General features: G+C 62.9%; 4 protein-coding genes across 4 annotated transcripts in view; 1 reads left to right on the forward strand and 3 right to left on the reverse strand.

Moving 5' to 3' along the window:
* Positions 1-38: 38 nt before the first annotated feature.
* On the forward strand, positions 39-3,445 carry C19H17orf80 (chromosome 19 C17orf80 homolog). Its single transcript, XM_058817535.1, has 4 exons — positions 39-1,299; positions 1,544-1,723; positions 2,142-2,258; positions 2,775-3,445. The coding sequence occupies exons 1-4, from the start codon at positions 39-41 to the stop codon at positions 2,801-2,803; spliced, it is 1,587 nt and encodes a 528-aa protein (XP_058673518.1). The 3' UTR covers positions 2,804-3,445.
* A 224-nt stretch (positions 3,446-3,669) lies between these two features.
* Positions 3,670-6,539, reverse strand: CPSF4L (cleavage and polyadenylation specific factor 4 like). Its single transcript, XM_058817050.1, has 7 exons — positions 6,338-6,539; positions 5,832-5,981; positions 5,469-5,564; positions 4,825-4,918; positions 4,545-4,587; positions 4,278-4,442; positions 3,670-3,946 (listed from the first exon to the last, which is right to left on the reverse strand). The coding sequence occupies exons 1-7, from the start codon at positions 6,438-6,440 to the stop codon at positions 3,878-3,880; spliced, it is 720 nt and encodes a 239-aa protein (XP_058673033.1). The 5' UTR covers positions 6,441-6,539; the 3' UTR covers positions 3,670-3,877.
* Positions 6,540-9,939: 3,400 nt separating this feature from the next.
* CDC42EP4 (CDC42 effector protein 4) lies at positions 9,940-16,545 on the reverse strand. Its single transcript, XM_058817391.1, has 2 exons — positions 16,502-16,545; positions 9,940-11,709 (listed from the first exon to the last, which is right to left on the reverse strand). Exon 2 carries the CDS (start codon positions 11,605-11,607, stop codon positions 10,687-10,689), a length of 921 nt encoding a protein of 306 aa, XP_058673374.1. The 5' UTR covers positions 11,608-11,709; positions 16,502-16,545; the 3' UTR covers positions 9,940-10,686.
* Positions 16,546-22,633: 6,088 nt separating this feature from the next.
* The window catches only part of SDK2 (sidekick cell adhesion molecule 2), a 49,238-nt gene continuing 46,494 nt past the window's right edge, over positions 22,634-25,377 (reverse strand). The window contains exons 45-46 of the mRNA XM_058817309.1: positions 25,216-25,342; positions 22,634-22,990 (exon numbers count right to left, since the gene is read on the reverse strand). Coding sequence (XP_058673292.1) covers positions 22,634-22,990; positions 25,216-25,342 — 484 coding nt within the window. The remainder of the gene's footprint in view (positions 22,991-25,215; positions 25,343-25,377) is intronic.

Genomic DNA, 25,377 nt, shown 5'->3' on the forward strand with positions numbered 1-25,377 from the left:
GGCTTTGTGACGTCAGCGGGGCGGTTCCGGTACCGGTGATGGCGGCGGGGACGGAGCTGTGCCCGCACTGCGGGCGGCCCTTCAAGCGGCTCCGCGCGCACCTCCCGCACTGCAAGGCAGCACCGGCAGCACCGGCAGCGAGCCCCGGGCCGGGCACCGGCAGCGCCGCGCGGCCCGTCCCGAGCAGTGCCCGAGGTGCCCGCCCGAGCCCCGGCAGCGCACCGGGAGCGGCGCCGGGATCGAGCCCTCAGCCCTCCGCCGCCAGCGGCAGCGCCCCGGAGCCGAGCCCAGCGCCGCGTCCTCACCCGGCCCCCGGTACCGGCCCTGCCGCCCCCGGTTCCGGCCCCGGCGCGGTGCAGGACGTGGCCCGCAGCCTGGACCTGCACCCCGAGGAGGTGGAGGATGTGCCCCGGAGGCTGCGGGAAGGGGTGAAGGTGGTGATCGAGAAGCACCGAGCCAGGGTGGTGCGGGAGAAGGAGCCGCGGAGCCGCGGGGAACGGACGGAGCCCGGCCCCGCTCCCCGCAAATGTGCCCCGAAATGGCGGAGCAAGGAGGCGCCGAGCCAGGGAGCGGCGGGGAGCGGGAGCTCCAAGGGAGGGAAAAGCGGCTTAAAGGCGACAAAGACACCGCGAGAGCCCGCGGAGAGCAGCGACAGCCCCGGTGACCTCGTCCAGAAGAAGGGAAGAGACAAACCCCGGGCAGGAGGGGAGCGGGTGCAGATGGAAGCTGGGGAGCGATCTGAACCCCCCGTGTGTGCTCTGCACCCCCGGAGCCTCCGGCTGGCACCGGCGGAGCCCATCGGGGCTCACGGCCGGGGGACAGCCGGGAACGAGCTGGGGCTGCGGGGGGAGGCAGTGCTCGAGCCCACCGTGAGCACAGCCCCGGGGCTGGCATTGCAAACCCGGCCCCTTCCGAGCCCGGGCACTGCCCCGGGGCTGGCATTGCAAACCCGGCCCCTTCTGAGCCCGGGCACTGCCCCGGGGCTGGCATTGCAAACCCGGCCCCTTCCGAGCCCGGGCACTGCCTCGGGGCTGGCATTGCAAACCCGGCCCCTTCCGAGCCCGGGCACTGCCCCGGGGCTGGCTCTGCCCCACACACCCCAAACCCAGCCCAGCCTGAGCCCAGCTCTGCCCCACACACCCCAAACCCAGCCCCCCTGCTCAGCCCGGGGCTTGGAGTGGTTTCCAGAATTGTATCCCGAGTCAGGAGGGCTGAGGATGTTTCCAGGGAGTCGTTTCCACGAGGATGTGAGGATCACGGTGGAGACAGCCAGGGGTGGATTGGCACCGGGGCAGCAAGGTAATGAAAACCTCCCTGCTGGGATGTGCTGGAATGGCAGAGGGAATGGGAGAGGAGGGGTAGGGAACGGGAAAGGAAGGGCAGGGAATGCTGGGCTTGCCCAGGGAAGGATCCAGGAGAATCCAAGGAGCTTTACCTGGGCCTCCTCCAGCCTGCAACACCAATGGGTGATGTTTTTATGGAGTCTTGGACTGATATGGAGCCCAAACTGTGTGTGAGGGGTGACTCCCTCTCCTTTTCCCAGCCCAAAAGGCACATCCCATGCCATGCCAGCACAGAGCCCTCGTGGCTGTGACCAGGCTGTGTCACCCTGCAGGTCCCCTCGCCGACAGGCCCCTGATGGAGGTGAGGCTGGGCGAGCTGCACACCTGGATCGGCACCTGCAGCTTCTCTGCCCAGGGGCTGCTGGGAGCAGTGCAGAGAGGTGAGAACTCCTGGCTTTTGGGGCACATCCATCCCACTTCCCTGGTTTACTTTGTTCAAATAGCCAGCCTGGATCTTTGCAAAGCACAAATCATGGAGTGCTGGAAGGGACCAGAAGGATGATCCAGTGCCATCCCCTGCCTTCCACTGTCCCAGGTGGCTCCAAACCCCATCCAGCCTGGCCTGGGGCACTGCCAGGGATCCAGGGGCAGCCATTGCTCCTCTGGGCACCCTGTGCCAGGGCCTCACCCCTCACAAGGAACAATTCCTTCCCATCCATCATCCCAGCAATCCCTGCCCTCTGGCACTGGGAATAAACAAACAAACCTCCCCAACACTTTGGCTGTGTAAAGTCACAGGGAAGCAGTGAATTCCCAAGAGCAGCCCATGATTTACCCCTCTCCTTTCTCTCCCAACAGCCTGGGGCAGTTACTGTGCCAAGTACATCCACGTGAAGCAGGGGGGACCTGCTGGAATCTCCATGCTCCTGGCTGGCTACTGCCTGCTCAGCTATGGCTGGAACTATCAGCACTTCAGTAAGGCTTCCTGTTTCAGGAATTCTTCCTCTTGCAGCACTTGGAAAGTCTGTTTAGCACTCCTGTTAATTAAAGCTCTGGATCAGTAAAGGCTTCCTATTTCAGGAATTCTTCCTTTTGCAGCACTTGGAAAGTCTGTTTAGCATCCCTGTTAATTAAAGCTCTGAAATAATTGAAATAATTAAATTGTTTAAACACTCCCCATTTAATCCCAGAGCTCAGAGAGCAGGATTCTCTAGGTGGGCAGAGGAATTTGCTTAATAAAAGTGCTGATAGCAGCTGCTGACTCACAGCTTCTCCCTGGAGAGCACCAGGATTGTCAGGAGCACTTGGAAAAGCCCACACGGGGCAGAGGGAGGAGATGTTCCAACAAGAGCTGCATTTCCTGACAGATTACAAGGAATGTGGTGGTGTTTGGGTGGTTCCAAACACAAAAACAGAAGCTGCACTTGGGCTGGAGCCCCCAGACAAATCCCTGTGCTGACCCTGGAATTTTTTCCCTCCGTGTTCTTCCAGAGCGGCACCGCTGGAGAAAATACCACTGAAGGAGCTGGAGCAGCAGCCAGGGAACAGCCCCAGCTTTGGGGAGGCAGCAGAGCAGCCAGGAGCAGCATCCCAGCAGGAATTCCCAGCAGCAGGGGCCTGGCTGGGGCTGCAGCTGAGGAGGAGCTGCTTTGCAGGTCGGCTGGTGTGGCACAGAGGTGACAGGGACAGCCTGTGCTCACCCCTCCGTGGTCAGGCAGCTTTAATAGTGAAGTGAGAAAGCTTTAGAGGGATCTGTGGGGGCAGGAGAGCTCCTGGAGCCTGTAGAGTCCCAGATCCCCTGTTTGGGACAGGGGACAACACCTTGTCCTGAGCTGTCATTAGAGATTATGTGACAATTCTGCTGTAGCTGAGTGCACTTCAACCCCAGGAGCCATTCCCTTCAAATTCAGAGCTGTGCCTGGCCCAGCCCAGTTTGTACTGGTGGGACTGGCCAGGACCTGTGTGAAGGCACTGGAGCAGCAGCTCAGACCCAACACCCCAGTTCTGGGGAACAAAACTCCACGGGATGAGCTGCTGTGCCCAAAGGGCAAACCAGGACAGTCAGCAGTGCTAGTTGGAGCCTGCCATCCCCAGACATGTCTGGGAAAGGGTTGTTCGTGTTCCAGGCATGAAGGGCAAAAAAAAAAAAAAAAAAAAAAAAAGCCAAGAATTAAAAGTTTGAGCTCTTTATTCTGCAGAGTGCAGTAGTGCCGTGACAGAGGTGCTGCACCAAAAACTCTCTCACCAGCAATAAAATCTGTGTGGATTTTCCTTTCCTGCTTGGCTTGTGATCTCACACGTGGTGCTTTGTGCCCCTTTCCCAAGGGATGAGGGCATCCCCACCCTCCTTGTGCCCAAAATCCTGGCCCCAGCCAGTTCTGCACCCTTCACACCTTGGCAGTGCTGCTGCTGCCCTCAGCCAGCTGTGCCAGGGGAGCAGCCAGCTGTGCCAGGCCCTGATTTCCATTGCAAGCAGCGATTTCTGTGCTGTGAGCTGTGCTGGGCAGACCCTGCTGGCTGTCCCAGTGCTGTGTCCATGCTGTGTGTCCTCCTCATCCTCCTCCTCCTCTCCTGAACTGTGTGGAGCACTGCAGTCACTTTCCCAGCAGCATTTCCAGCTGAGTCCTCCTGCTCTGGCTGGCACAGGGTCTGGCTGATCCTCTCTGGGGGCACAGGGAAGGGGTTTGTGCTGGATCAGCCCTTGCCACATCCCCATGTGTTCATTTCCACAGGAATGGGATCATGGAACAGCACCCTGAGAGTTCCAACTACACCAAACCTCGGGGGATTTGTTGTTCCCAGGGTTCTCACCACTCAAATCCCTTCCCCTGCTGGTTCCCACCCCAGCTCCAAACACCACAAGGAAAACACACATTTCCAGTCCAAGAGGCTGTTTGGGAGCACCCTGAGCATCCCCACAGCACCTGCTGCCCCCCTCCTCCCCCCAAGGTGACACCACTGCTCCAAGCCCTCCCATTGCCCAAATTCTCTCACCTTGGAGCAGGTGCCTCCCTCCAGCAGGCTCTGGGGGCAGCCCCTGGTGTCCCACAGCTGCTGGGTGCCACGTGCAGGTGGCTCCTTGGCTGGCACATGCTCACCTCCCCTGTCCTGTGCAGCAGCCAGATCCCTCTGTACCAGCCCCCACGGGCATCCAGCTCCCTGGGGAAAGGGGGCAGAGGGGGCAGTTGGCATCTGCTGCCCCACAGGAGCTGGGGGGCACCTGGGGCATCACCCCCATGGGCACAAGGACAGCAGCTTCACCTTGGATGGGTCCGTGCTGCTCGGCATCAGCCCGGCCTTGAGGCTGGAGGGGACACAGAGGACAGGCAGTTACTGCTTGGGGTGTCCCCAAACCCCCCTGAGGCTCCCCCAGCCCCTCAGGGGTGTCCCCTGCCCCTGCTGTCAGCAGCACAGCTCGGGTGTGGGGTTTGGTTCATTCAGACCCTTTGTGTCCTTGTCCCTGGCCCTGCAAGGGCCACAGCCATCTCAGAGAGTGGATTTCACAGCCCCCAAACCACACACCAGCCCCCCCAGTACGTACTGCACGAATTTGCACTTGGGTCCCTCGGGGCAGAAGCCCACCAGGTAGTTGGCACACATCACCCTCCTCGTGTGCTTGTACTGGCACAGGGGACCTGCCGGGCACAGGGGACACTCACAGGGACACGGAATTGTGAGAGCTCTGCTTTCCCTGCAGTCCTGAGCCCAAATCCACCCCCTCGGGTCATCGGGCACCCCCTGCCCCATAGCCATGATATTTTCTGAAAAATACTTTTCTTGGGATGTTTCCTCCTGAGAAGCTGACAGGCCTCAGGAACAAAAGGTAAACATTGATTATCTGCTGCTGGGGAATGCAACAGGTGCATCTGGGATTGGTCTCATCTGGTTGTTTCTGATTAATGGCCAATCACAGTCAGCTGGCTCAGACAGAGCCCGAGCCACAAACCTTTGTTATCATTCTTTCTTTTTCTATTCTTAGCTAGCCTTCTGATGAAATCCTTTCTGCTATTCTTTTAGTATAGTTTTAATGTAATATATATCATAAAATAATAAATCAAGCTTTCTGAAACATGGAGTCAGATCCTCATCTCTTCCCTCATCCTGGGACCCCTGTGAACAGCATCACACTGCCCCATCCCCTCTGGGCACCCCCTGCCCACCCTGCCCTGCCCATCCCCAGCTCACCGTGCCAGCAGAAGCCTCGGTCGTACCAGGGACAGCGCCCGGTGCTGGCGGTGGCACCGGCGTGCAGGAAGGGACAGTCCTCGCTGCTGCACTCCCCTGTGGGGACAAGGCATGGAACACTCGGGACAACGCACAGGGAATGAATCGCGCCAGGATGGGCTGGATCAGAGGAATTGTGGTGCCCTGGGACAGCTCGGTTTGGCTGGGATGAGATGGGGATGGGGGGACAGCGACCCGGGCTGTGTGACAGTGGCACTTCTCCCCGCAGGCAGGAGGTGGCATGAGCCGCTCGCTCCAGGCCAGCCCCGAGGGATGGGACAGGGATGGGAAGGGTCTCCCCGGGATGCCCAGCCCCGCACCTACCGAACCTGGAGTAGAAATAGCACTCGGGCAACCGGCTGGCATCGTAGCCGTGCAGGAAATCGCAGCCATCGCCCCTCTTGCAGAGCCCTCGCAGCCAATGCTTGCACACGGTGGCCTTGGTCCTGCCGGGCCGGGGGTGGCCCTGGACAGCTGGGACAGCTCTGTCACTGCCAGCGGGTCCCCAGTGTCCAGCCCAGCCTGTCCCCATTGTCCCAGCATACCTGGGACAGCTCTGTCACTGCCAGCGGGTCCCCAATGTCCCTGCTCACCTGGGACAGCTCTGTCACTGCCAGCGGGTCCCCAGTGCCCAGCCCTGTCACTGCCAGCCTGTCCCCAGTGTCCCTGCTCAGCTGGGACATCCCTGTCACTACCAGCCTGTCCCCAGCAATGCCAGAGCCAGGACAAAAACCAGCCAGGTTTTGCAGGAAGGCAGCAAGAGGAGAACCCCAAAAGCTCCCACGGCCCCAGCACCCCCCAAAAACGCCACAGCCCTGTCCCCAACTTACTGTCCACCCCCGGGAAGGGCAGGGGCTGAGCTCTGAGCTGCTCCACATCAGCCTCCGAGTCAAGGCTGATCCTCTCCACACCAGCCACCAGCTCCTGCATCATCCCTGCTGCAGGGAGAGCCCAGCAGGGGAAGGGGAAGAGAAAAGGGAAGAGGAAAGGGCACTCCCCAGGGAAAACACAGCTCTCCAAAGGGAGCACCACGCTCTGCAGGTCCCTGCAGCCTCCCCAGGCCCCAGCAAAACCCTCCTCCTCCTCTTCCTCCTCCTCCTCCTCCCCAGGCAGAGAAGAACCAGCCGCAGCAGCCCTGCAGCGCTGCATTTACAGGGGGGAGCTGCCCACATCTGATCCCAATTTGCAGCCCTGATTGCCTGCTGCCCCAGCTGGGGAGCTCAGCCCCCTCCCCTCTCAGCCTCCCCACTCCCACATCTGCTTCTCCTCCAGGAAAGGGGCTGGGGCTGCCTGGGGGCTGGGTTAACCCCTCACTTCGAGGCCTTGCATGGAGACAAACACGGCTAGAGTGCTGGGATGGAGCGTTCCAGCAGCACGGAGTGGGTGCTGGGTGTGTTTGGGGTGCTCTGGGCACAGCAGCACCAGCCCCTGCCCTGCTCTCCAGTGCCTGGCATGACAGAGCCACAGCCCTGGGCTCCTGGAAGGGGCCACACCTTTGCATCCTAACAAATCATGGAGTGGTTTCTTGTGGAATGCTCCTCAGAGACCTCCTTGCTCCATCCACAGGCAGGGAACTTCCATCCCTGAGTGCACTTGAACACCAAGAACCATTCCCTTTAAATTCCCTTAAATCCCTGTGCTCACCCCTCCGTGGTCAGGCAGCTTTAATAGTGAAGTGAGAAAGCTTTAGAGGGATCTGTGGGGGCAGGAGAGCTCCTGCAGCCTGCAGAGTCCCAGATCCCCTGTTTGGGACAGGGGACAACACCTTGTCCTGAGCTGTCATTAGAGATTATGTGACAATTCTGCTGTAGCTGAGTGCACTTCAACCCCAGGAACCATTCCCTTCAAATTCAGAGCTGTGCCTGGCCCAGCCCAGTTTGTACTGGTGGGACTGGCCAGGACCTGTGTGAAGGCACTGGAGCAGCAGCTCAGACCACAACACCCCAGTTCTGGGGAACAAAACTCCACGGGATGAGCTGCTGTGCCCAAAGGGCAAAAACCCTTTGGCATGAAATCTATGGGGTTTTCACGGCTGCCAGGCTCCAGTGGCACATTCTGGGCACGACCAGGGCTCTGTGGGTTTGCTGGAGCCCACCTGGAGCAGGATTTATCCCTGGATTTATCCCAGAGCTCCATCCCAAAGCTCCATCCTTGCTCAGCCCTGGGGCTGCCACGGCCTGTGGAGCCCTGCTCCCATTCTGTCACTTGCCATCAGAGCACTGGACCAGCACTGCCACACTCTGCCCGTGGGTGCTGCAGGGTGCTGGGCACCCACTGCCCACCGTATGGGACACCCTGGTGCCACCCTAGAAGTGTGACCATGTTCACAGGGGTCCCAGGATGAGGGAAGAGATGTAGATCTGACTCCATGTTTCAGAAGGCTTGATTTATTATTTTATGCTATATATTATATTAAAACTATACTGAAAGAATAGAAGAAAGGATTTCATCAGAAGGCTGGCTTTAGAATAGAATAGAATAGAATAGAATAGAATAGAATAGAATAGAATAGAATAGAATAGAATAGAATAGAATAGAATAGAATAGAATGATAACAAAGGTTTGTGGCTCGGACAGAGAATCCAAGCCAGCTGACTGTGATTGGCCATTAATTAGAAACAGCCACATGAGACCAGTCACAGATGCACCTGTTGCATCCCACAGCAGCAGATAACCATTGTTTACATTTTGTTCCTGAGGCCTCTCAGCCTCTCAGGAGGAAAAATCCTAAGGAAAGGATTTTCCATAAAAGATGTCTGTGACAGGAGGGTGTAACAAACGGCACTGTGCCCATCCCGGGGGTGTGACAAACATCACTGTGCCCACCCAGGGCTTTGGGGATGCTGGGGGTGCCTGGCTGTCGGTGCTGGCCGGGCACTGGCGGTGCTGGTGTCACTGCCCCCAGCCCAGCACACGCGGCACTGTCGCTGTCCCCGCTGTCGCTGTCCCCATGTCCCGGCCGTGCTCACGCTCTGCAGCCCCGCTCGCACTTTCTGCCCCATCACCTCGCGGCACCGCGGCGCTGCCGAGCCCCAGCCCCGAGCCGACAGGCGTCACAAAGATCAGGGCGGCCGAGTGACAGTGACAGTGACAGGCGGCCCGTGAAGTGCCACCGCAGGGCTGCTGCCCGCCCCACAGCCCCGGGGAGCACAGCCCAGCCCAGGGACCAAACCGCGCTGCTTTGTGCCACAGCATCCCTAAGGGACAAGAGGAGTGACCCCCCAGGTGACAGTGACCAGGGGGCATTGGCTCAGGGGATGGGACAGGGGACCCTGGCACAGTGACCAGGGTCAGGGGATGGGACAGGGGACCCTGGCACAGTGACCAGAGTGATTGGCTCAGAGGATGGGACAGGGGACCCTGGCACAGTGACCAGGGGGCATTGGCTCAGAGGATGGGACAGGGGACCCTGGCACAGTGACCAGGAGCAGGGGATGGGACAGGGGACCCTGGCACAGTGACCAGGGGCATTGGCTCAGGGGATGGGACAGGGGACCCTGGCACAGTGACCAGGGGCAGAGGATGGGACAGGGGACCCTGGCACAGTGACCAGGGCAGAGCAGCTTGCTGAGCTCAGAGCCTCCAGCTGCAGCTGCTGTTGTTCTCCCTGTCCCGGACAATGGCCCAATGTCCCCTGGCCGGGGTGACAGGACAGGACCCCATTGTGTCCCCACAGCGTTTGCTCGCTCCCCTGGCTGCTCCAGGGAGAACCATTTGGGTGGGCAGGGGCATCCAGCGCCTCCCAAAGCTGTTTGGGGGCATAAATCATTCCCTCTCTGCAGTGAGGAGGATGGTGCTCAGGGAAAGGCTGTGGGGCCATTCCTGGCACTTTGCCCCCTCTCAGCCCAGCTCCATCCAAGGGGTGGAATGGAGAATCACTCCCAGCACTGGCAGAGCCCCATTTTCCCTGTGGGAAGCTGGCTGTGGGATCACAGTGACTCCTGCTCGCTCTGCTGGGATCATCCAGGGCCAGGGCAGCCCCACAGGGCCGGGAACCCCCAGGAGGGACCCCTTGGCCCCCAGCCCGTGGGAGCAGGGACGGCCAGTCCAGTCCTGTCCCCACAGCACTGTCCCCTCCTCCCCGGCCGCAGGGAGCGGGGCTGGGGAGGACAGGGCAGCGCTGGCAGAGCCAGCCCTTGGCAGGAGCTGCCTGGCCCCAGGGTCCCAGCCCCGAGCCAGATCCGGCCAGCGGGGGCTCTGCTGCTTCCTCAGGACACGGCAGAGAGAGCTCGGCCCGGCAGGTGCCCACACTGCGGCCAGGGATGGCAGGGATGGGGCAGCACGGGGACACTGGAACTGCTGGGGCAGCAGGTCCCCCCTCAGTGTCACCCCTCAGGAACTCAGGCCACTGCGGTCACTACCATTTCCTTTTATTCCTTGCATTTGTACATACACGGTATAAAAGCTCCTGTTCCAGCCGCCTGCTCCCGCCACTGCCCGGCCCCATCGGGATCCCGGTGCCTTCCAGGAGCTCCTCCCACAGGGGACAGACCCACACTTCCATCAGTGTCCCTGGAGCCGGCTGGGAGCACCCCTGTGACCCCTGGAGAGTCAAACATCTGGGATGGAACCATCCATCCATATATCCATCCATCCATCCATCCATCCATCCATCCGAGGGATGGGGAGCGAGCACCTGCCACGGCACTGGGAGAATCTTTGTCTGCAGAAAAAAAGTTTTTCTGTCCCCAAAAATCCCAGGAAGCTGGAGCTGCCCATAGTCCCAGGCCACCTCTGAGCTCCAGAGCCAAGTTCTTCCTCACAGGAAAATCTTCCCTCAGTTAAAACCAAAAGAGAGTAGAGAAAGGTAAGTACAAATCAGAAAACAGTAAAAACTGTACGGTGGAAAATATATATATATTACTAAAAGGGCCAAAACTCCAAAGGCTCGTCTTGTTGGATCCTAAATCGCTTTACACAGGCAGGGGGGCAGGAGAAAGGAGCTAATATCCAAAGTCCAACAGAAAGAACCGAAATCGAGTCTGCTTCCCCTCCCAGGAGTGCTGGAGCTGCCTGGGGCTGTCAGGAACAGCCTGGCCCCGGGAGCAGAGCTCTGTCCTGCCACAGCCCATGAGGGAACCAGGCTGGAGCCAAATCCTCCCCAGTGCCACCTCTTGGCGTGTCCAGCCCTGTGTCCAAGCAAGCTCAGTGAGAACCAGACCCTGGCCTCGGCCCTCCTCTATACCCGGATCTCATCCTCATCCTCATCGGCGAACGAGAACTCCTTGTCGGGGCGTTTCGGGGCCGCTCCCCGCTGGCTCGGCGGCCTGGGCACAGGGCTGCGCTCCGAGGGGCAGCTGGACACCGGGCTGCTGTCCCTGGGGCTGCGGCCACCGGCACCACGGGCCGGGCTCTGGCTCGGCGGGGCCGCCAGCGGGGAGCCAGGCGGGGCGGCCTCCCCTTCCTCCTCCTCCTCCTCCTCTTCCACCTCGGCGTCTTCGTCCTGCTCCCACTGATCCTTATCCATGATGCTCAGCACGTCGCCGAGCATGGAGGGCCCCAGGTCGATGTGGAAGGACATGATGGACTCGGCGTGCTTCAAGCCCGCGCCGCCCTTGGCCAGCCCCACGGGCAGGTCCGTGATGTCCCCGAAGTCGCGCTCGTCCAGGCCGGGGCTCCGCGGCCCCGCGGCCGCTCCGTTGGGGCGCTGCTGCTCCTCGGGGCTCCCCTCCTCGGGCAGCTTCTTCACGGGGCTGGACGAGAGGCTCTTGGGCAGCTGCCCCGCGCTCCTGTCCACGTCCTTCTCGTTGAGCTGCGGCAGGGACACGGCGTTCTTGACGAAGAGCGCCGAGTCGCGCAGCGAGCCCAGCATGTCCCGCCGGTCGCCGCGCGTCACCGACTGCGAGCGCTTGCTGCTGCGGAAGCGCCGCGACAGCAGGCCCGGCTTGGAGGCTCCGGGCTCCTCTCCCGCCTCCGGCGCCGGCTCCCCGGCCTTGCTGGTGAGGAAGGAGGTGTCCCCGAAGGCGTCCCCGGCGCGCCCCACGTGCATGGTGTGGCGGAAATCGCCCAGGGGAGCGCTGATCATCTCGGCCGTCAGGTCGGCGCGCGAGCGGCGCTTGGAGTGCGCCGAGTTGGACACGAGCTGCTTGAGGATGGGCATGGTGGCGCCCAGGGGAGGCTGTGCCACGCTGGGTCCCGTGTACGGTGCTCACAGATGGGGCTGCGCAGCTGGGATGTCACCGGTGTCACCGATGGGTCACTCCTAGGGGAGAGGAGGGAGGGACACGGTCAGGATTCAAGGATGTGGGTAGGGCACCAGATTTCATCCCACCAAGCTGCAAAATGTGATCCTGTGCCCATCAGCTGCTTGGTTCTCCCAAGTATTGGCTCCATGCAGGGCATCATTCCACATCCCCAGACCCTTCTGAGCTCCTCACACCCCCAGACCCACCCTGGAGCAGAGAGACCCTCAGGAGAAAGACCTGGGCACAGAAATCCCTCAGGATAACCCCTGACCCTGTGCCCCCCATGAATGGGCACCACGGGCACCCTCTGCCCCTCCCCGTGCAGCCCCAGCCCCCTCAAGCAGGGCACAGCAGCTCCAGGCTCTGCGAGCAGCACGCTGAGAAGATGCCTGGGATTTTTTTTTTTTTTTTCCTAATTGGAAGAAAGCGGGAGGAGCAGACGCCAGGAGGAATTGGAAACAGACGGCAGGAAGTGTGTGAGGAGGGCGTAGAGCCCCCGGGAGGCACCGCCAGCCGAGCAGGGGGACGGGGGGACCACGATGGGGACCCCTCCATGCTCGGCAGCACGGGGACATGGGGACACTGCTTTGCTGCCGCCCTGGAGCCCCCCAAAACCCTCGGAGTGTGACCGTCCCCACCCTCCCCAGCGGTCTCGTGGTCACCGCTGTGACTCAGAGGTGACACAAATGACGAGGGCTCTGCCCGACCACAATGGCAACGGGCACAAGCGGGCACGTTCCTCCTTCCCTCGCCCACCTCGGTGCCACCAGCCCAGGCAGGCAATGAGGGGACAAGGACAGCGAGCGTGTGGCCGCATCCCGCGGCGCCAGGCGGCCCCAGGTGGTCCGGGAGAAGCAGCCGGGGAGGAAGGGCCCGTGGCCGCCCTCTTCCTCCCTGCGGGCACCGCCGGCGACACCGCGCCCCGTGACACGCACGGGAAGGGACACGGACGTGTGGCTTTGGAAGGAACCGGGGAACGGGGCCACGTCCCCGGGGCACAGCCGGCATCGATGGTCCCAGCACAGCCCGGTCCTGCCCGGCTGGGCACCGCCACCAGCACCCACCCCAGGGGTGCCAGCAGGGCCAGGGGACACCTCCATTCCCTCCTGTCCCCAGAGTCAGCCTGTGACACCCCGCTGTCCCCTGGAGGAGCAGCAGGAGCGCAGGCAGGGCAGGATGGACTCTGGCCCCACGCTGGGGCAAAGTCCTTTGCCCAACCCTCCCGTGCCTGGCTCCCGGATGGGCCTGGCCAGGCCAGGAGTGCCCCGTGGCATGGCACTGGTGGCACAGGGCCACACTGCCTGACCAGCCCGGGGAGGCACAGCCTGAGCCCCCACGGGGATGATGGCACATGGGAAGCCCCCAATTCACCCCCAGCAGCAGGAGAAGCCACCCAGCAGCCACACCTCCTTCCCTGCACCTCAAACCAGGAGCCGGGGGAATTCCTTCCCCCCCAGCCCATCCCAGCAGAGAGGAGCAGCTCTCTGGGATCTCCGCTGCCTCTCTGGGATCTCCCTCACGCGCGTGCATGGCACCAACGCTTTCCCCTTCCAAGGTCTCCTTCCAGGCCAGCATTCCTGCAGCCTCTGCTTTCCCATAAAACAAACACTCCCGGCTGAGAGCTCCCCAGCTGGGCCAGGCAACCGTGCTGCTGATTTAGGCCATCTGGGGACTGTCCATCCCTTGTATTTAGATTTCGGGGCCGAGTTCAGCATTTGTGAGATACTTTGCAAAGGGGCCACCGGGAGGTTGGAGCGGTCCCAGCCGGGCCAGCAGCGCTCCATCACCCTCACAGCCTGCACAGGGACAGTGTGGCCCCCTCCCCTAAACTCTGCAGCCTTCACAGCAGCCAAAATCTGCCCCCATCCCTCGACGCCTCGCTCCCGGCTCGCCCCGAGAGGCGGCGGCAGCACAGATGGACAGTGCTGCCCACACAGCCCGGCCTGGGGAGCTGGACACAGAGCCCTTTTCTCCTCCTGTCGCTCGGGGAGAGCAGATCCTGTGACATTCCCGCTGCTGCTGGTGCCTTCACAAAGGAAACCAGGCCAGGGAGGCATCGCTGCCGTTCCAGCCACCTACCAGGGGAAGCTGCTGGTAACCCGAGAGACTTCACAGGCACCTGGCAGCGCTGCCCATAGCACAGCCAAGCCCCAGCAGGGCTTTGGGGCAAGGGGAGGGGACAGGACCTGCACACACGGCTCGAGGACAAGAGGGATAACTGGTGCTGACAGCCCTGTGCTGCCTCCCACCTGCCCTGTGAGCCCTGTGGCTCTGGGGACTGAGAACCTGAGGCGCCCGGGGACACAATTGTCCCTGTAAATGACTGTCTGCTTGTAGGACAGCACAGAACTGGGACAGCCCTGGCCAGGCCCACGTGCCCTGATGGTGCAGGCGTCCCACGAGACCCCCGCTCCATCCTCTCCATCTCATCCTGCCCTGCATCAGTCACCCGTGGGGACCAGAGTGAAAGTGGCTCAGGGAAGGAGGCCAGTGAGTGAGAGCACGCAGGAGAAACGCCAAGTCCAGCCACATTCCCGTGCATCCTGCCCCCAGCTCTTCCCGCTCACAGCCTGGGAAAGCCGAGCTGGGAGAGCCGAGCTGGGAAAGCCGAGCTGGAAAAGCCAAGCTGGAAAAGCCTCCTGGCCGGCCCAGCCGGCTCCAAACGAGCTCCCCAGCTTCCCCAAGCAGAGCCCCCCGGGCAGCACCCCGAGATCAGAGCGTGCTCTCCCCGCCCTGCCAGCAATGGGGCAGGGGCTGTGCCGGACCGGTCGGGTCCCCCACAGTGCCCAGGGCCAGGGAGAGCCCCACACATGGGCCAGGGCCACCCCGCCCGCTCAGCCCCGCTCTGGGGTGCGCTGCCCCTCGGGGATCCTTTGATCCTTTGATGCTGGAGCCGGGCAGGCGGCAGCCGGAGACAGGGCACGGCTCACAGCCCGCCACCGCCGGCCCAGGAGGGGACACAGCGCTGTCACACCCTCGCTTCGGCTCCGCAGCGACTCTTCCCAGGGCCCGGGGGCAGGCGGTGCTGGCGGTGACAGGTCTGGTCCTGTCCCTGGCACCGCTGCTGCAGCAACCCCGGGATGCTCCGAGCGGCCTCTGGAAGTGGAAAAGGCCCCGGCAGCGAGCTGCAGAGCCGGGGATGGAGAGGTGGCACCCGGGGAGGGAGGAGAAGCTTGGCTCCCACCGGCACACGGATCAGCACCAGGCTGGGAACTCAGCGCCGGTGCCAAAAGCAGAGAAGCGCTCCCGGAGGGGACTGCCAGGAGCCGGGAGGTAGCCAGAGTTCAGCGAGGAACCGCTGGCAGGACACGCCAGAACACGCACAGGGCCATAAATCCTCCAGCTCCGGGGCCACGAACCGGCCCGCGGCTCTGCAGGGCCAGGAGGGGACTTTTCCAGGGGTAAAGGTTATCTCATCTCCTCGCTGGCCTGGCTCCGGGTCTGTGCAACAGGGTCTGCCACAGGGTGCCGGGGCTGAACAGACCTCCCGACCCGCGCCGGGCTCCGGATTCCTGCGGTTTTCTGGGCTGGACGGGAAGTTCGCAGGCAGCCATCCCACGGCTCCCTACCTGCCGGGGGCCCGGAGCCGGCTCGGGGGGCCCTGCGCGGCTCTTCCTGCCCGGGACAAAACGCAGCGAACAAAGGCAGCGAGCGGCACGGTCAGCACAACGCCGGCAGCGGCGGGGCTGGAGCGGGGGCCGGGGATGGAGCCCCGCGGCCCTCACGGAGCCGGGATCGGCGATCGGGGTTCGGGCAGGCTCGCTCTGCACCCCCAAGCACGCTGAGCCTCCGGTGCTAAAGCTCAGCTGGAGTCGCTCCACGGTTTCCGAGGGAGCTGCGGCCAACACAGATTTGTTTACTGCGTGCCCGGGCTGGGAACGAGCCCTGTCCTGGCTGCAGAGATGGCACGCTGTGCCTCAGTTTCCCCTCAGAGCCCGTTAACGATCCCTTTGGAACAGCTCCCCTGCTCTATAGATCCCAGCTCCCTTTGGAACAGCCTCCCTGATCCATAGATTCGGCGCTTGGAAACATCCATACTCCACACCGCTGCTGCTGCTGCCAGAGCGGGGTCAAACCGGGCCGGCGTGGGACGAGTCCAGCGCTCGCTGCCCACGGATCCACGGTTCCGCGGGCACCGGAGCGGCTCCGGGAGCCAGCCCCGTGCCCGGCGCCGGTAGAACCGGGCACTGCCTCTCTCCGGGCACCCATGGCAGCGGTGTGGGACGGGCGGCAGGGCGGAGGGCAGGCTGCGGCCAGCCGGGACCCCTGTCCGCGAACACCGGGGGATGAACGGGACGGGGATTTCGGGCGGCTCTGACTCAGCACCCGCCGGCGCCCAGCCCCGGGTGCCGCTGGAGCCGCTCCAGCCGCCGAGGATCCGATTCCCGACCCGGGCCGCGGGCAGCCACCGCCCCGGTCCCACCGCCGCCACCCCCGCGCGGGGCTCGGCGGAGCGAACGGGCGCCCATGGCCGGTGGGGCGGGGTGCGCTGAGCCGGGCCGGTGCCCCGCGCTGGGCAAACAGCGCTCCGCATCCTGTTAACCCCTTCACCCACCCGCGCCGCGCTCCGGCCCCACGGCGCGGCGGGGAATGAGGCCGGGGGTCCCGGCCGCCCCTCCGCCCGGTACCGGAGCGCGGCAGCGCCGGGGACCCCGCCCGCCCGCCGGACAATAGCCGAGCTGAGCGCGCCGGGATCCCGCCACGCCGGGACGAGCCGGGCCGGGCCGGACCCGGCCAAGCGGGGCCGAGTCTGGCCGGGCCGCCGCGACCCGCGGAGCCCCCGGTGTGTCCCGTCCCTCCCTCCCGTACCTGCTCGCCCGGGCCCCGCCGCCGCCGCCGCCGGTCCATGGCCGCGCCGCGCCGGAACGGAGCGCCCCCCCCTCCCGGCGATGACATCATCGCCCCGCCCGGACCAATGGCACCGCGCCACGTCACGGGGCGGTCCCACGCTCTCCATTCAAACGCGAGTGGGGCGGGGGGGGCGGAACCCTGGGCCCCGCCCGGGGCGTCCCGGGGAGGGGGGACCGGGACCGGGACCGGAGAGGGGTCAGGGTCAGGGGTGGGGGCTCGGCACCCCCGGCGCATGGAGGGGCCGGCCGGGCCGGGGGCTCACCGGTCTCTCCCCACCGGGAGTCACGAGTGGGATCCCCGAGGCAGAGCTCAGAGCTGGCCGCACCCCTGGCAGAGCGGCGGGGCTGAGGCGCTGCTGGGTGACCGACTCTAATTAATTACGGGGAATTAAGAACCGCGCTGAGGTGCCAGGAGGAGGCGGCTTCACCCGCAGGGCAGCGGCGATGTCCCCGTTCCACTCGTGACCGTGACACCCACGAGGCTGCACCCACATCCCCGCACTGCCCCAGCCAGTCCCACTGCTCGATCCACTTGGGGGGGCCCTGGGGTCCCTCCAGTCCGTGGGTGGGGGGGGGGACGATGGCAGCGAGTCTGGGGTCACCCAAGGAGCCCAGCGTGGGTGCTGATGCGGGGCTCCACATCCCCCGGGACGGGCTCCACGAACCCCGGGATGGATTCTACATCCCCCGGGATGGGTTCCACGGTCCCCAGGATGGATTCCACGGTCCCCAGGATGGGCTCCACAGCCCCCGGGATGGATTCCACATCCCCCGGGATGGGTTCCACGGTCCCCAGGATGGATTCCACGGTCCCCAGGATGGATTCCACATCCCCCGGGATGGATTCCACATCCCCGGGGTGGATTCCACGGCCACCGCGGCCCCCCCGGCCCTGGCGGCGAATCCCGAGCTGATCCCAGCCCCACTGCCAGGGAGAGCGCTGCGCTCGCAGCCGCTGCTCGCTCGCTCGCTCGCTCGCTGGAGGGGATTAAGAGCAGACCTTTGTGGGAGAAAAGGGGCGGGAGAGCCCAGATTATCCCGAACCTGCCTAATGCAGCGTTTCTTGGCTATTCCGGAGGCGTCTCCGCGGAGGGAGAGAGGGGGCGGCGAGCGGGTGCTGGGATGCTCTGGCCACGCCACTCGTGGGGTCTCGGGCGCTGCGGGGTCCGGAGGTTTCTCGTGTCACCGGTGCCGTTGTGGCAGCGCCGGGTGGGCAGCGCCGGGCACTGGGACGGCTCGGGTGGGGCTGACACTTCCCTCAGTCGGAAGGAAGCGGTGTCGCCATGGAGCCGGGCAGCGAGGCACGGCGAGATGCCGGGACTGGCACAGCTCTGCCCCCAGCCCGGCTGTCCAGCTCACATCTGTGTCTCCATCCTGGGCCGTGCTGCTTCCTCCAGTGCCGTTTTCATGGCCCATTTTATTGAAAAATTTTATTTTCCTTGCCCTCCGAGCAGAAAAGCAAAGGAGGCACTTGAAGAGGGAGCCACCTCCGCATGCAGCAGCGAGGTTTTTGGCAGGCGAGGAAGAGGAGGAGGGCTTGCCCCAGCCCCCAGGGCATCCCGACCCTCTCCCGTGAGACAAAGCGGGTCCTGGCGCGGAGCTGGGAGCCCGTGCAGCGCTGCTCGCCTCACCTGCCGTGTCACGGGAGCGTGGAGATGGCTGAGACAGCGCAGTCGGCGGGGATTAGCATCACCCGGCTGGTGGGAGCCGCCGGGAGGGCTCCCGCGGGCTGCCCTGGGAAGAGCAGGCACTCACTCGACTTGAAAGACTGCCTGGGACGGACAGACAGACAAACAGACAGACAGAGACAGACAGACCCCCTCCGCGGGGGTGCCAGCCCCGGGGATCGCTCCCGCCCTTCCTCAGCCACCGCCGGCTCCTTTTGCTGCCTCTCAGCAGCTTTTGAAAGCAGAGAATAAAAAAGAAAAGGCTTGAAAAGCACTTTGGAAAGCAGGGCAGGGAGAAGCGCCCGGGCAGCCCCATCCCCTCCTCCCGTTCCCAGCTCCTGCCAGCTCTGTGTGCCAGCGGGGAGCTCCCCCCGAGCTGGGGATCACTGGCCGGACACCCCGGGGCGCCAGGACAAAGCACTGCCCCCACAGCCCCCCCTAAATCCATCCATCCCCGGGCTGCTGCCAGAAACACCCCCAGGAACCCCACAGACACCCCCCCAGTAACCCCACAGCCACCCTCCAATAACCCCACAGACACCCCCAATAACCCCACAGACACCCACCCAGTAACCCCACAAACACCCCCTCAGTAACCCCAAAAACATCCCCCAGTAACCCCACAGACACCCCCAGGAACCCCACAGACACCCACCCAGTAACCCCACAAACACCCCCTCAGTAACCCCACAGACACCCCCAGGAACCCCACAGCCACCCTCCAATAACCCCACAGACACCCCCAATAACCCCACAGACACCCACCCAGTAACCCCACAAACACCCCCTCAGTAACCCCACAGACACCCCCAGGAACCCCACAGACACCCACCCAGTAACCCCACAAACACCCCCTCAGTAACCCCACAGACACCCCCAGGAACCCCACAGCCACCCTCCAATAACCCCACAGACACCCCCAATAACCCCACAGACACCCACCCAGTAACCCCACAAACACCCCCTCAGTAACCCCACAGACACCCCCAGTAACCCCACAGCCACCCTCCAATAACCCCACAGACACCCCCCAGTAACCCCAAAAACATCCCCCAGTAACCCCACAGACACCCCCAGGAACCCCAAAAACATCCCCCAGTAACCCCAAAAACATCCCCCAGTAACCCCACAGACACCCCCTCAGTAACCCCACAGCCATCCTCCAATAACCCCACAGACACCCCCAGTAACCCCACAGACACCCCCAGAGCCAGGGGGGTCCCGCCCCTTCCCCACAGCGTTCATGCAGGGCTGAGCAGGCACCCGGAGGCTCCTGGCAGGATACTCTGCCCCTCCCTGCTGGCACCTGGGCCAGGTGGGCACCGTGGGCAGCAGGTTCTCCCTGCAGCCTCTCTCCTTTCCCAGCTGGAGCCCTCTCCTGGCTGGCAGTGCCAGGGAATGGGGATGGTTTCCCCCGGAATCCATTCCCTGGCAGGGCTGCAGCTGCTTTTCCAGCCTGGAACTCGATGATATTCACAGCCCCTTCCAACCCAAACCTTTCCCTGGTCCCACCTGGAGCGTGGCTCCTGCAGCGCCCATGGAAAGCCCTGCCCTGGCACAGGGACCCCTCCAGGGGGGTGCCCCGGGCACAGGACAGGGCAGGGGGCGCAGACCTGGCTCCGTGCTCTGCTCTCCTCTGCTGCCAGCCTGGCACGGAGCAGTGCCCAGGGCACCGGTGTGTCAGGAGGGGCCGTCCCTGTCCCCAAGGCAAGGGAAAGGTGGGGACGTGACACACTTGGCTCTGTCCCAGGAGCCGGCAGGGAACCGGAGCTATCAGGAGCGCAGGGAGAGCCCAGGCTGCAGGGCTGCTTTTAAAATGAATGAATTAAAACAAATCTCAGATTTCAGCCCGGCTTTATCGCTCACAACCTTGATTTTGGGAACATCAGCCTGGAGAAGGGAGCAGCTCCTGCTGCGGCGCTGCCCCGTCCATCTGGGGCACCTGGGGCTGCCTGGTGTCCCCTGTGCCCCCTTGGCCCTGCCCTGCTCTGCCTTCGGCAGAGCCACAAGGCAGGAGCGGCGCTCAGGGAGAAACGTCAGGGATGGTTTGGTCCGTGGGGAGGGATCGGGGCTGACAGCTCAGATCAGGGAACGGGAACACCGGGAATGGGAGTGGGAACAGGAACAGGAGTGGGAAAGGGAATGGGAATGGGAGTGAGAGTGGGAATGGGGATAGGAATAGGAATAGGAACGAGAGTGGGAATGGGAACGGGAGTGGGAATGGGAATGGGAACAGGAGTGGGAATGGGAACAGGAGTGGGAACAGGAGTGGGAATGGGAATGGGAATGGGAATGGGAATGGGAATGGGAATGGGAATGGGAACAGGAGTGGAAATGGGAGTGGGAACAGGAGTGGGAATGGCAACACTGGGAATGGGAATGGGAACAGGAGTGGGAATGGGAATGGGAACAGGAGTGGGAATGGCAACACTGGAAATGGGAATGAGAACAGGAGTGGGAATGGGAACAGGAGTGGGAATGGGAACAGGAGTGGGAATGGCAACACTGGGAATGGGAATGGGAACTGCTGCACTCCCCCAGCCCGTGCCTGTGGGAGGAAGGTCCCTCTTGCACAAGCCAGGACACCCAGGGCTGGAGCTGGGCTGCACACGAGGAGCAGGCACAGAACCCCCCCTGTGCCACGTCACTGTGCCCACAAGGGGGGTGCCAGGGCTCCCTGCACTGCCCAGGAGGGCACGGGCACCCCTGGGGGCTGTGTTCCCTGGGTACCAGCTCCGAGCAGGCCAGAGCAGCCACCCCCAGCAATGCCAGCTGCTCTGGGGACACCGTGAGCCAGTGTGGGGACAGACGGTGACCGTGGCTCAGCAGCCAGCCCAGTTCTCCCAGTGCAAGGAGGGGCTGCAGCTCCGGGTGCCCAATGCAGCTCTGGGTGCCCAGTGCAGCTCCGGGTGCCCAATGCAGCTCCGGGTGCCCAGTGCAGCTCTGGGTGCCCAATGCAGCTCCGGGTGCCCTGGCAGCCCCTGCCCACGCCAGGGTGAGGGTCCCAGGGGCTCCCAGGTGCTGTGGCAGGGACTGTGCATCCCTGGCAGCCCTGGCATGGATCTGGCACTTTGAGAGCCCTCCCCACCCCCAGCCCTGCTGGTGAAACCTGAACACCTCACCTGGATTTTCCTGCCGGGCCTGAAGGGCGGCTGTGAACAGCCCAGGAGCCGTGCCCAGTGCCAGGGCTGCCCTGGCAGTGCCCAGAGCACGCTGCACTGGGGTCTCCTGTCCCACCACCCCATTTCCCCACAGCTCCAGACCGCACTGCTATGGGGCCATGCAGGACACGGCCACCACAGCTCCCTGCACCCTTCTGGGCTGTGCCCAGCACCTCTGGCACCCCTTGCCCAGCTCCTCCCTGGTGCCACTGGGCTGCCTCGGGCCCAGAGGGACAGCAGGACACACGGACACGTGGCACTGTGCCTTTCATGGCAGAGCAAGGTGACAGAGAGGGGACACGCTTGTCCTCAGGCTGTTTATTGGCATCTCCCTCGGCTCAGGGTGCCCTGGCCCTGCCAGGCTGCTGCTGGCTCACCCATAGGCACTGCAGGGGCTGGGCTGGGCTGTGCAGACACCCCCAAAACAGCCACAGACCCCCCCCCCCGGGCATCAACACCCCCCAACGCCCTCAGATCCTGCACAAAACCCCGTTAAAAAGCCCCAAACCACCCGAAACGCCACGGGGAGGCTCCAGCTGCCCCATCCGAGTCCTCCCCAGGGCCCCGAGGTGCAGAATTGGGGGATGAGCACCACGTGCACCCCTCTGGGGCTGTCCTGGGGTTCCAGTCCTGGCTCCTCCTGCTCTGGGGGCTGCGCTGGGCTGGGCACCAGGGAGGGCACCAATGAAACGTCCCCTGGCACCAATGAATCATCCCCTGGCATCCTTCTGCAGGGGTCCACAGTGGGGGGCTCAAGTCCAGAGGTTTAAGAGCAGCAGAGCTCCTCTGTCTCTGTGTCCCTGCTTGTCCCCACGTCCTGGGGGAGCCCCGGGTGGAGGGGCTGGGGGGTTTGGCACGGCAGGAGCCCCTTCCCCAGCCCCAGCACCCACTGGGGCCCAGCAGCAGCTCCAGGGGTGCCAGGGGTGATGTGGGGGCACCAGGGGCGATGTGGGTGCACCAAGGACGATGTGGGTGCCCCCCGAGCCCCCTGCCCCACCTCCACAGAGGAGTCTGTGACCCACAAGCTTTGGCCAAGGAGGGGCCCTGGGTTCGCTCCCCAGCCCCAGGGACGGCGCTTGGCATCAGCAGAAACCCCTGGAGCTGCTCCCCTTCCTCCTCCTCCTCCTCCTCTTCTTCCTTTTCTCTTAATTCTTGGGGCTTTTCTTTAAAATTTTTTTTTCCTTTTTTCCTAATTTTTTTCCCCCGCCTCTCCCGTTTTGTTCCTCTTTTTTTTTTTTTTCTTCTTCTTTTTCTGTCGAAGCGTCAAACGAAGGAGGAGAAGCCCGCGATGGGGGCCCTGGAGCCGGGGGCCAGGCTGCTGGGCGGGCGGTACAGGGTGCCGGGCTGGCTGCTGGGGGCCGTGCCGGGGGTCTGGGGGGTGGGAGTCCTGCTGCCCTTGGGGCGGAACAGGCTGCCCTGCTGCGTGGAGGTGCTGTTGGACAGCGGCGTGTGCTCGGGCTCGCCCGAGTCGCTCTCGGTGTAGCTGTAAGCCTGGGCACGGGAGATGCCCTTCTGCTGCCGCCGCCAGGAGTTGCAGTAGGTGGGGTCGCTGATGTAGTGGTTGACGAAGGAATGCGCCTTCTGGTGCGCGGGGTCCACCTCGTACTCGCTGTCGCTGCCCTGGAAAACAGCACGGAAAAGGTGGTCAGGGGTCACAGACGTCTTTTCACCAAAATCCTTTCCTTGGGATTTTTCCTTCTCCTCGGGTCGGCGCTCTGTCCCTGCCCCGAGATGTGCAGGGTGTCTCTGCTTTGGCCCACGCTCTGAAGAATGAGTCTGGACTCTTTGCTTTTTCCATCTTCGGGTTGTTTATTATTTCTTATCTACAAAATTTTCTTTCTGCCCAGTGGAGATCCGCTCAGCAGGGCAGCCACAGGCACTCTGTGTCGTCCTTTTATGCTGCAAACTACTTATATTATATTTACTCTTAATTCCCAATACCCATCACCTGTGTTAGACAGTGCACCTCTACTCCAAACCAATCCCAACATCACTGCAGAAAATGGAGAACAAGAGGAAGAAAGAAGGACTAGACAAGCCCTGATTACTCCATCTTGTCCCCATACCAAAAATCCTAAAACCTACATTTTCACCCTGGGAACACCTTGTTTTTACACCATTCGAACCTGTGTGGTTTCCACATCCCCATGTGTCCTACAGTGACAGGGGACAGCTCCCAACAGCCCCAAAATTCAATGGGGTCGGGCTCTGCTCCCTGAAATGAGAGGGAATGGCCCCAATATAAAGAAAATGCATTCAAGCTGCAGGAAGAAGAGCAGGATCAGCCTGTGCCCTGTCATGGGGGCACAAAGTGCTGGCACTGCCCAGCTCTGAGCCCTCTCTGTCCCTCCCTGTCCCAGCCCTGCCCCTCTGCCAGCACTCTGAGTGTCACAGTGGCTGCAGGGGCACTCCTCAGCTCAGCCCAAGGGCCCCAATTCCTTACATCCTAATTTCTTAAACCTTAAAGAGAAGAAATCCTAACTTCTTAAACCTTAAAGAGAAGAAATCCTAAATTCTTAAACCTTGAAAAGAAGAAATCCTAATTTCCTAAACCTTAAATCCCTGGGAATCCTGATTTCCAAGATCTCTTAGAAAAGATGGCTTTACTTGGCCATCGCAACTGAATGAACCGAGCTGTGCCAGAGGATTTCAGGAGGAATTTCCACATGGAAAGGGTGGCCTGGCATTGGCAGGGGCTGCCCAGGGGGTTTGGAGTGCCCAAGGAAGGGCTGGAGGTGGCACTGAGAGCTCTGGGCTGGGGACAAGGTGGGGAATGGGGCACATCTGGGGCTCGGTGATCTCAGAGGTCTTTCCCAGCCTGAATAATTCTGTGATTTCCAGAGCTTTCCTGGTGCTTTCCCAGCGCTCTTTTGGGAATGCTGGCCAGCACATCCCGAAAGTATTTACATCCCGAAAGGTTTTAAAGGCTGGGACGGCTGCAGCATCGAGCACATCCCCAAAGTATTTGCATCCCCAAAGTATTTGCATCCCGAAAGTATTTACATCCCGAAAGTATTTACATCCCGAAAGTATTTAAGGGCTGGGACGGCTGCAGCATCGCTGAGGGCTTTCTGCCTCTTGCGAAAACAAAACAAAACCTCACACAAAAGGTTCCTGAGCGCTGCCGAGGCCGCGCTGCCCCCGGGGCTGGCGGGGACGCTGTTTTTGGCCTCTGCCGGTAATTGGATTCAGCTTCTCCGGCGGCGCACAAAGAGCCCATTGAGGGCGGTGGGAACTGCCCCGCGCCAGCGCCAGCTCCCGCAGCTCTTCACAGCTCCTCAAAAGCCACTCGAGCCCCGCTCGGGCCGCAGAGAGAGGAGCCGGCATCTGCCAAGGAACAGCCGGTGCGGGCAGGGACGGGGGGGCACGCTGGGCACGGTCCCTCCTGCTCGGGGACAGCCTGGGCACGGTCCCCTCCTGCTCGGGGACAGCCCTAGGGACACACAGGACCCTTCCCCGGGTGTCAGCCCCTCGGGGTCCATCCTGGGGGTGACGGTCCCTTGGCTCCACAGCTGCCCGTGGCCCCGGGGCGAGACAAAGGTGGCATTTTGTGGAGTTGGCAGAGCCGCGGGCGTTGCCACCGGCGACCGGGCAGCGGGACAGCCCCCGGTGACCTGCCGTGCCCTGTGGCCTGTCCCCAGCAGCGTCACATCCCCAGCAGAGGGGCCGGGGGCTGTGCCAGCTTCCCTCGGGCGCTGTGCCACCGGGATGCGGGGATGGGGCGGGAGCAGCAGGAACAGCTCCCAAACCGGGCACAGGAACAGGCTGGCGCTCAGGGAGGGCTCCCAGCACCCTCCCCATCATCCCCCCGAGTCCCTGTCCCCGTGTGCGGCCCCGGGGCTCACCTGGGAGTCGGAGACCTCGGAGGGTTTCTCGGTCAGGCTGCTGCTCTCGGCGGGGATCAGGTCGTTGTACTTGGTCACGTCCTCGTCCGAGTAGTGCAGGCTGCCGGGGCTGGGCCGGGGCGGGGACCTTGGGGACACACAGAGGGGTGTCAGTGTGTGTCA

Source organism: Ammospiza caudacuta, chromosome 19 (assembly GCF_027887145.1).
Source record: "Ammospiza caudacuta isolate bAmmCau1 chromosome 19, bAmmCau1.pri, whole genome shotgun sequence".
NCBI classification, from domain to species: Eukaryota; Metazoa; Chordata; class Aves; order Passeriformes; family Passerellidae; genus Ammospiza; species Ammospiza caudacuta.

Coding starts and splice junctions, on each gene's coding strand:
- C19H17orf80 (XM_058817535.1), top strand. CDS start 39: ATGGCGGCGGGGACGGAGCTGTGCCCGCACTGCGGGCGGCCCTTCAAG. Junction 1,300..1,543: donor ATTGGCACCGGGGCAGCAAG/GTAATGAAAACC, acceptor TCCTTTTCCCAG/CCCAAAAGGCACATCCCATG. Junction 1,724..2,141: donor GCTGGGAGCAGTGCAGAGAG/GTGAGAACTCCT, acceptor CTCTCCCAACAG/CCTGGGGCAGTTACTGTGCC.
- CPSF4L (XM_058817050.1), bottom strand. CDS start 6,440: ATGATGCAGGAGCTGGTGGCTGGTGTGGAGAGGATCAGCCTTGACTCG. Junction 4,443..4,544: donor GCAGCACGGACCCATCCAAG/GTGAAGCTGCTG, acceptor CCCTTTCCCCAG/GGAGCTGGATGCCCGTGGGG. Junction 3,947..4,277: donor AGGGAGGCACCTGCTCCAAG/GTGAGAGAATTT, acceptor CTGTGCCCCCAG/AGAGGATCAGCCAGACCCTG.
- CDC42EP4 (XM_058817391.1), bottom strand. CDS start 11,607: ATGCCCATCCTCAAGCAGCTCGTGTCCAACTCGGCGCACTCCAAGCGC.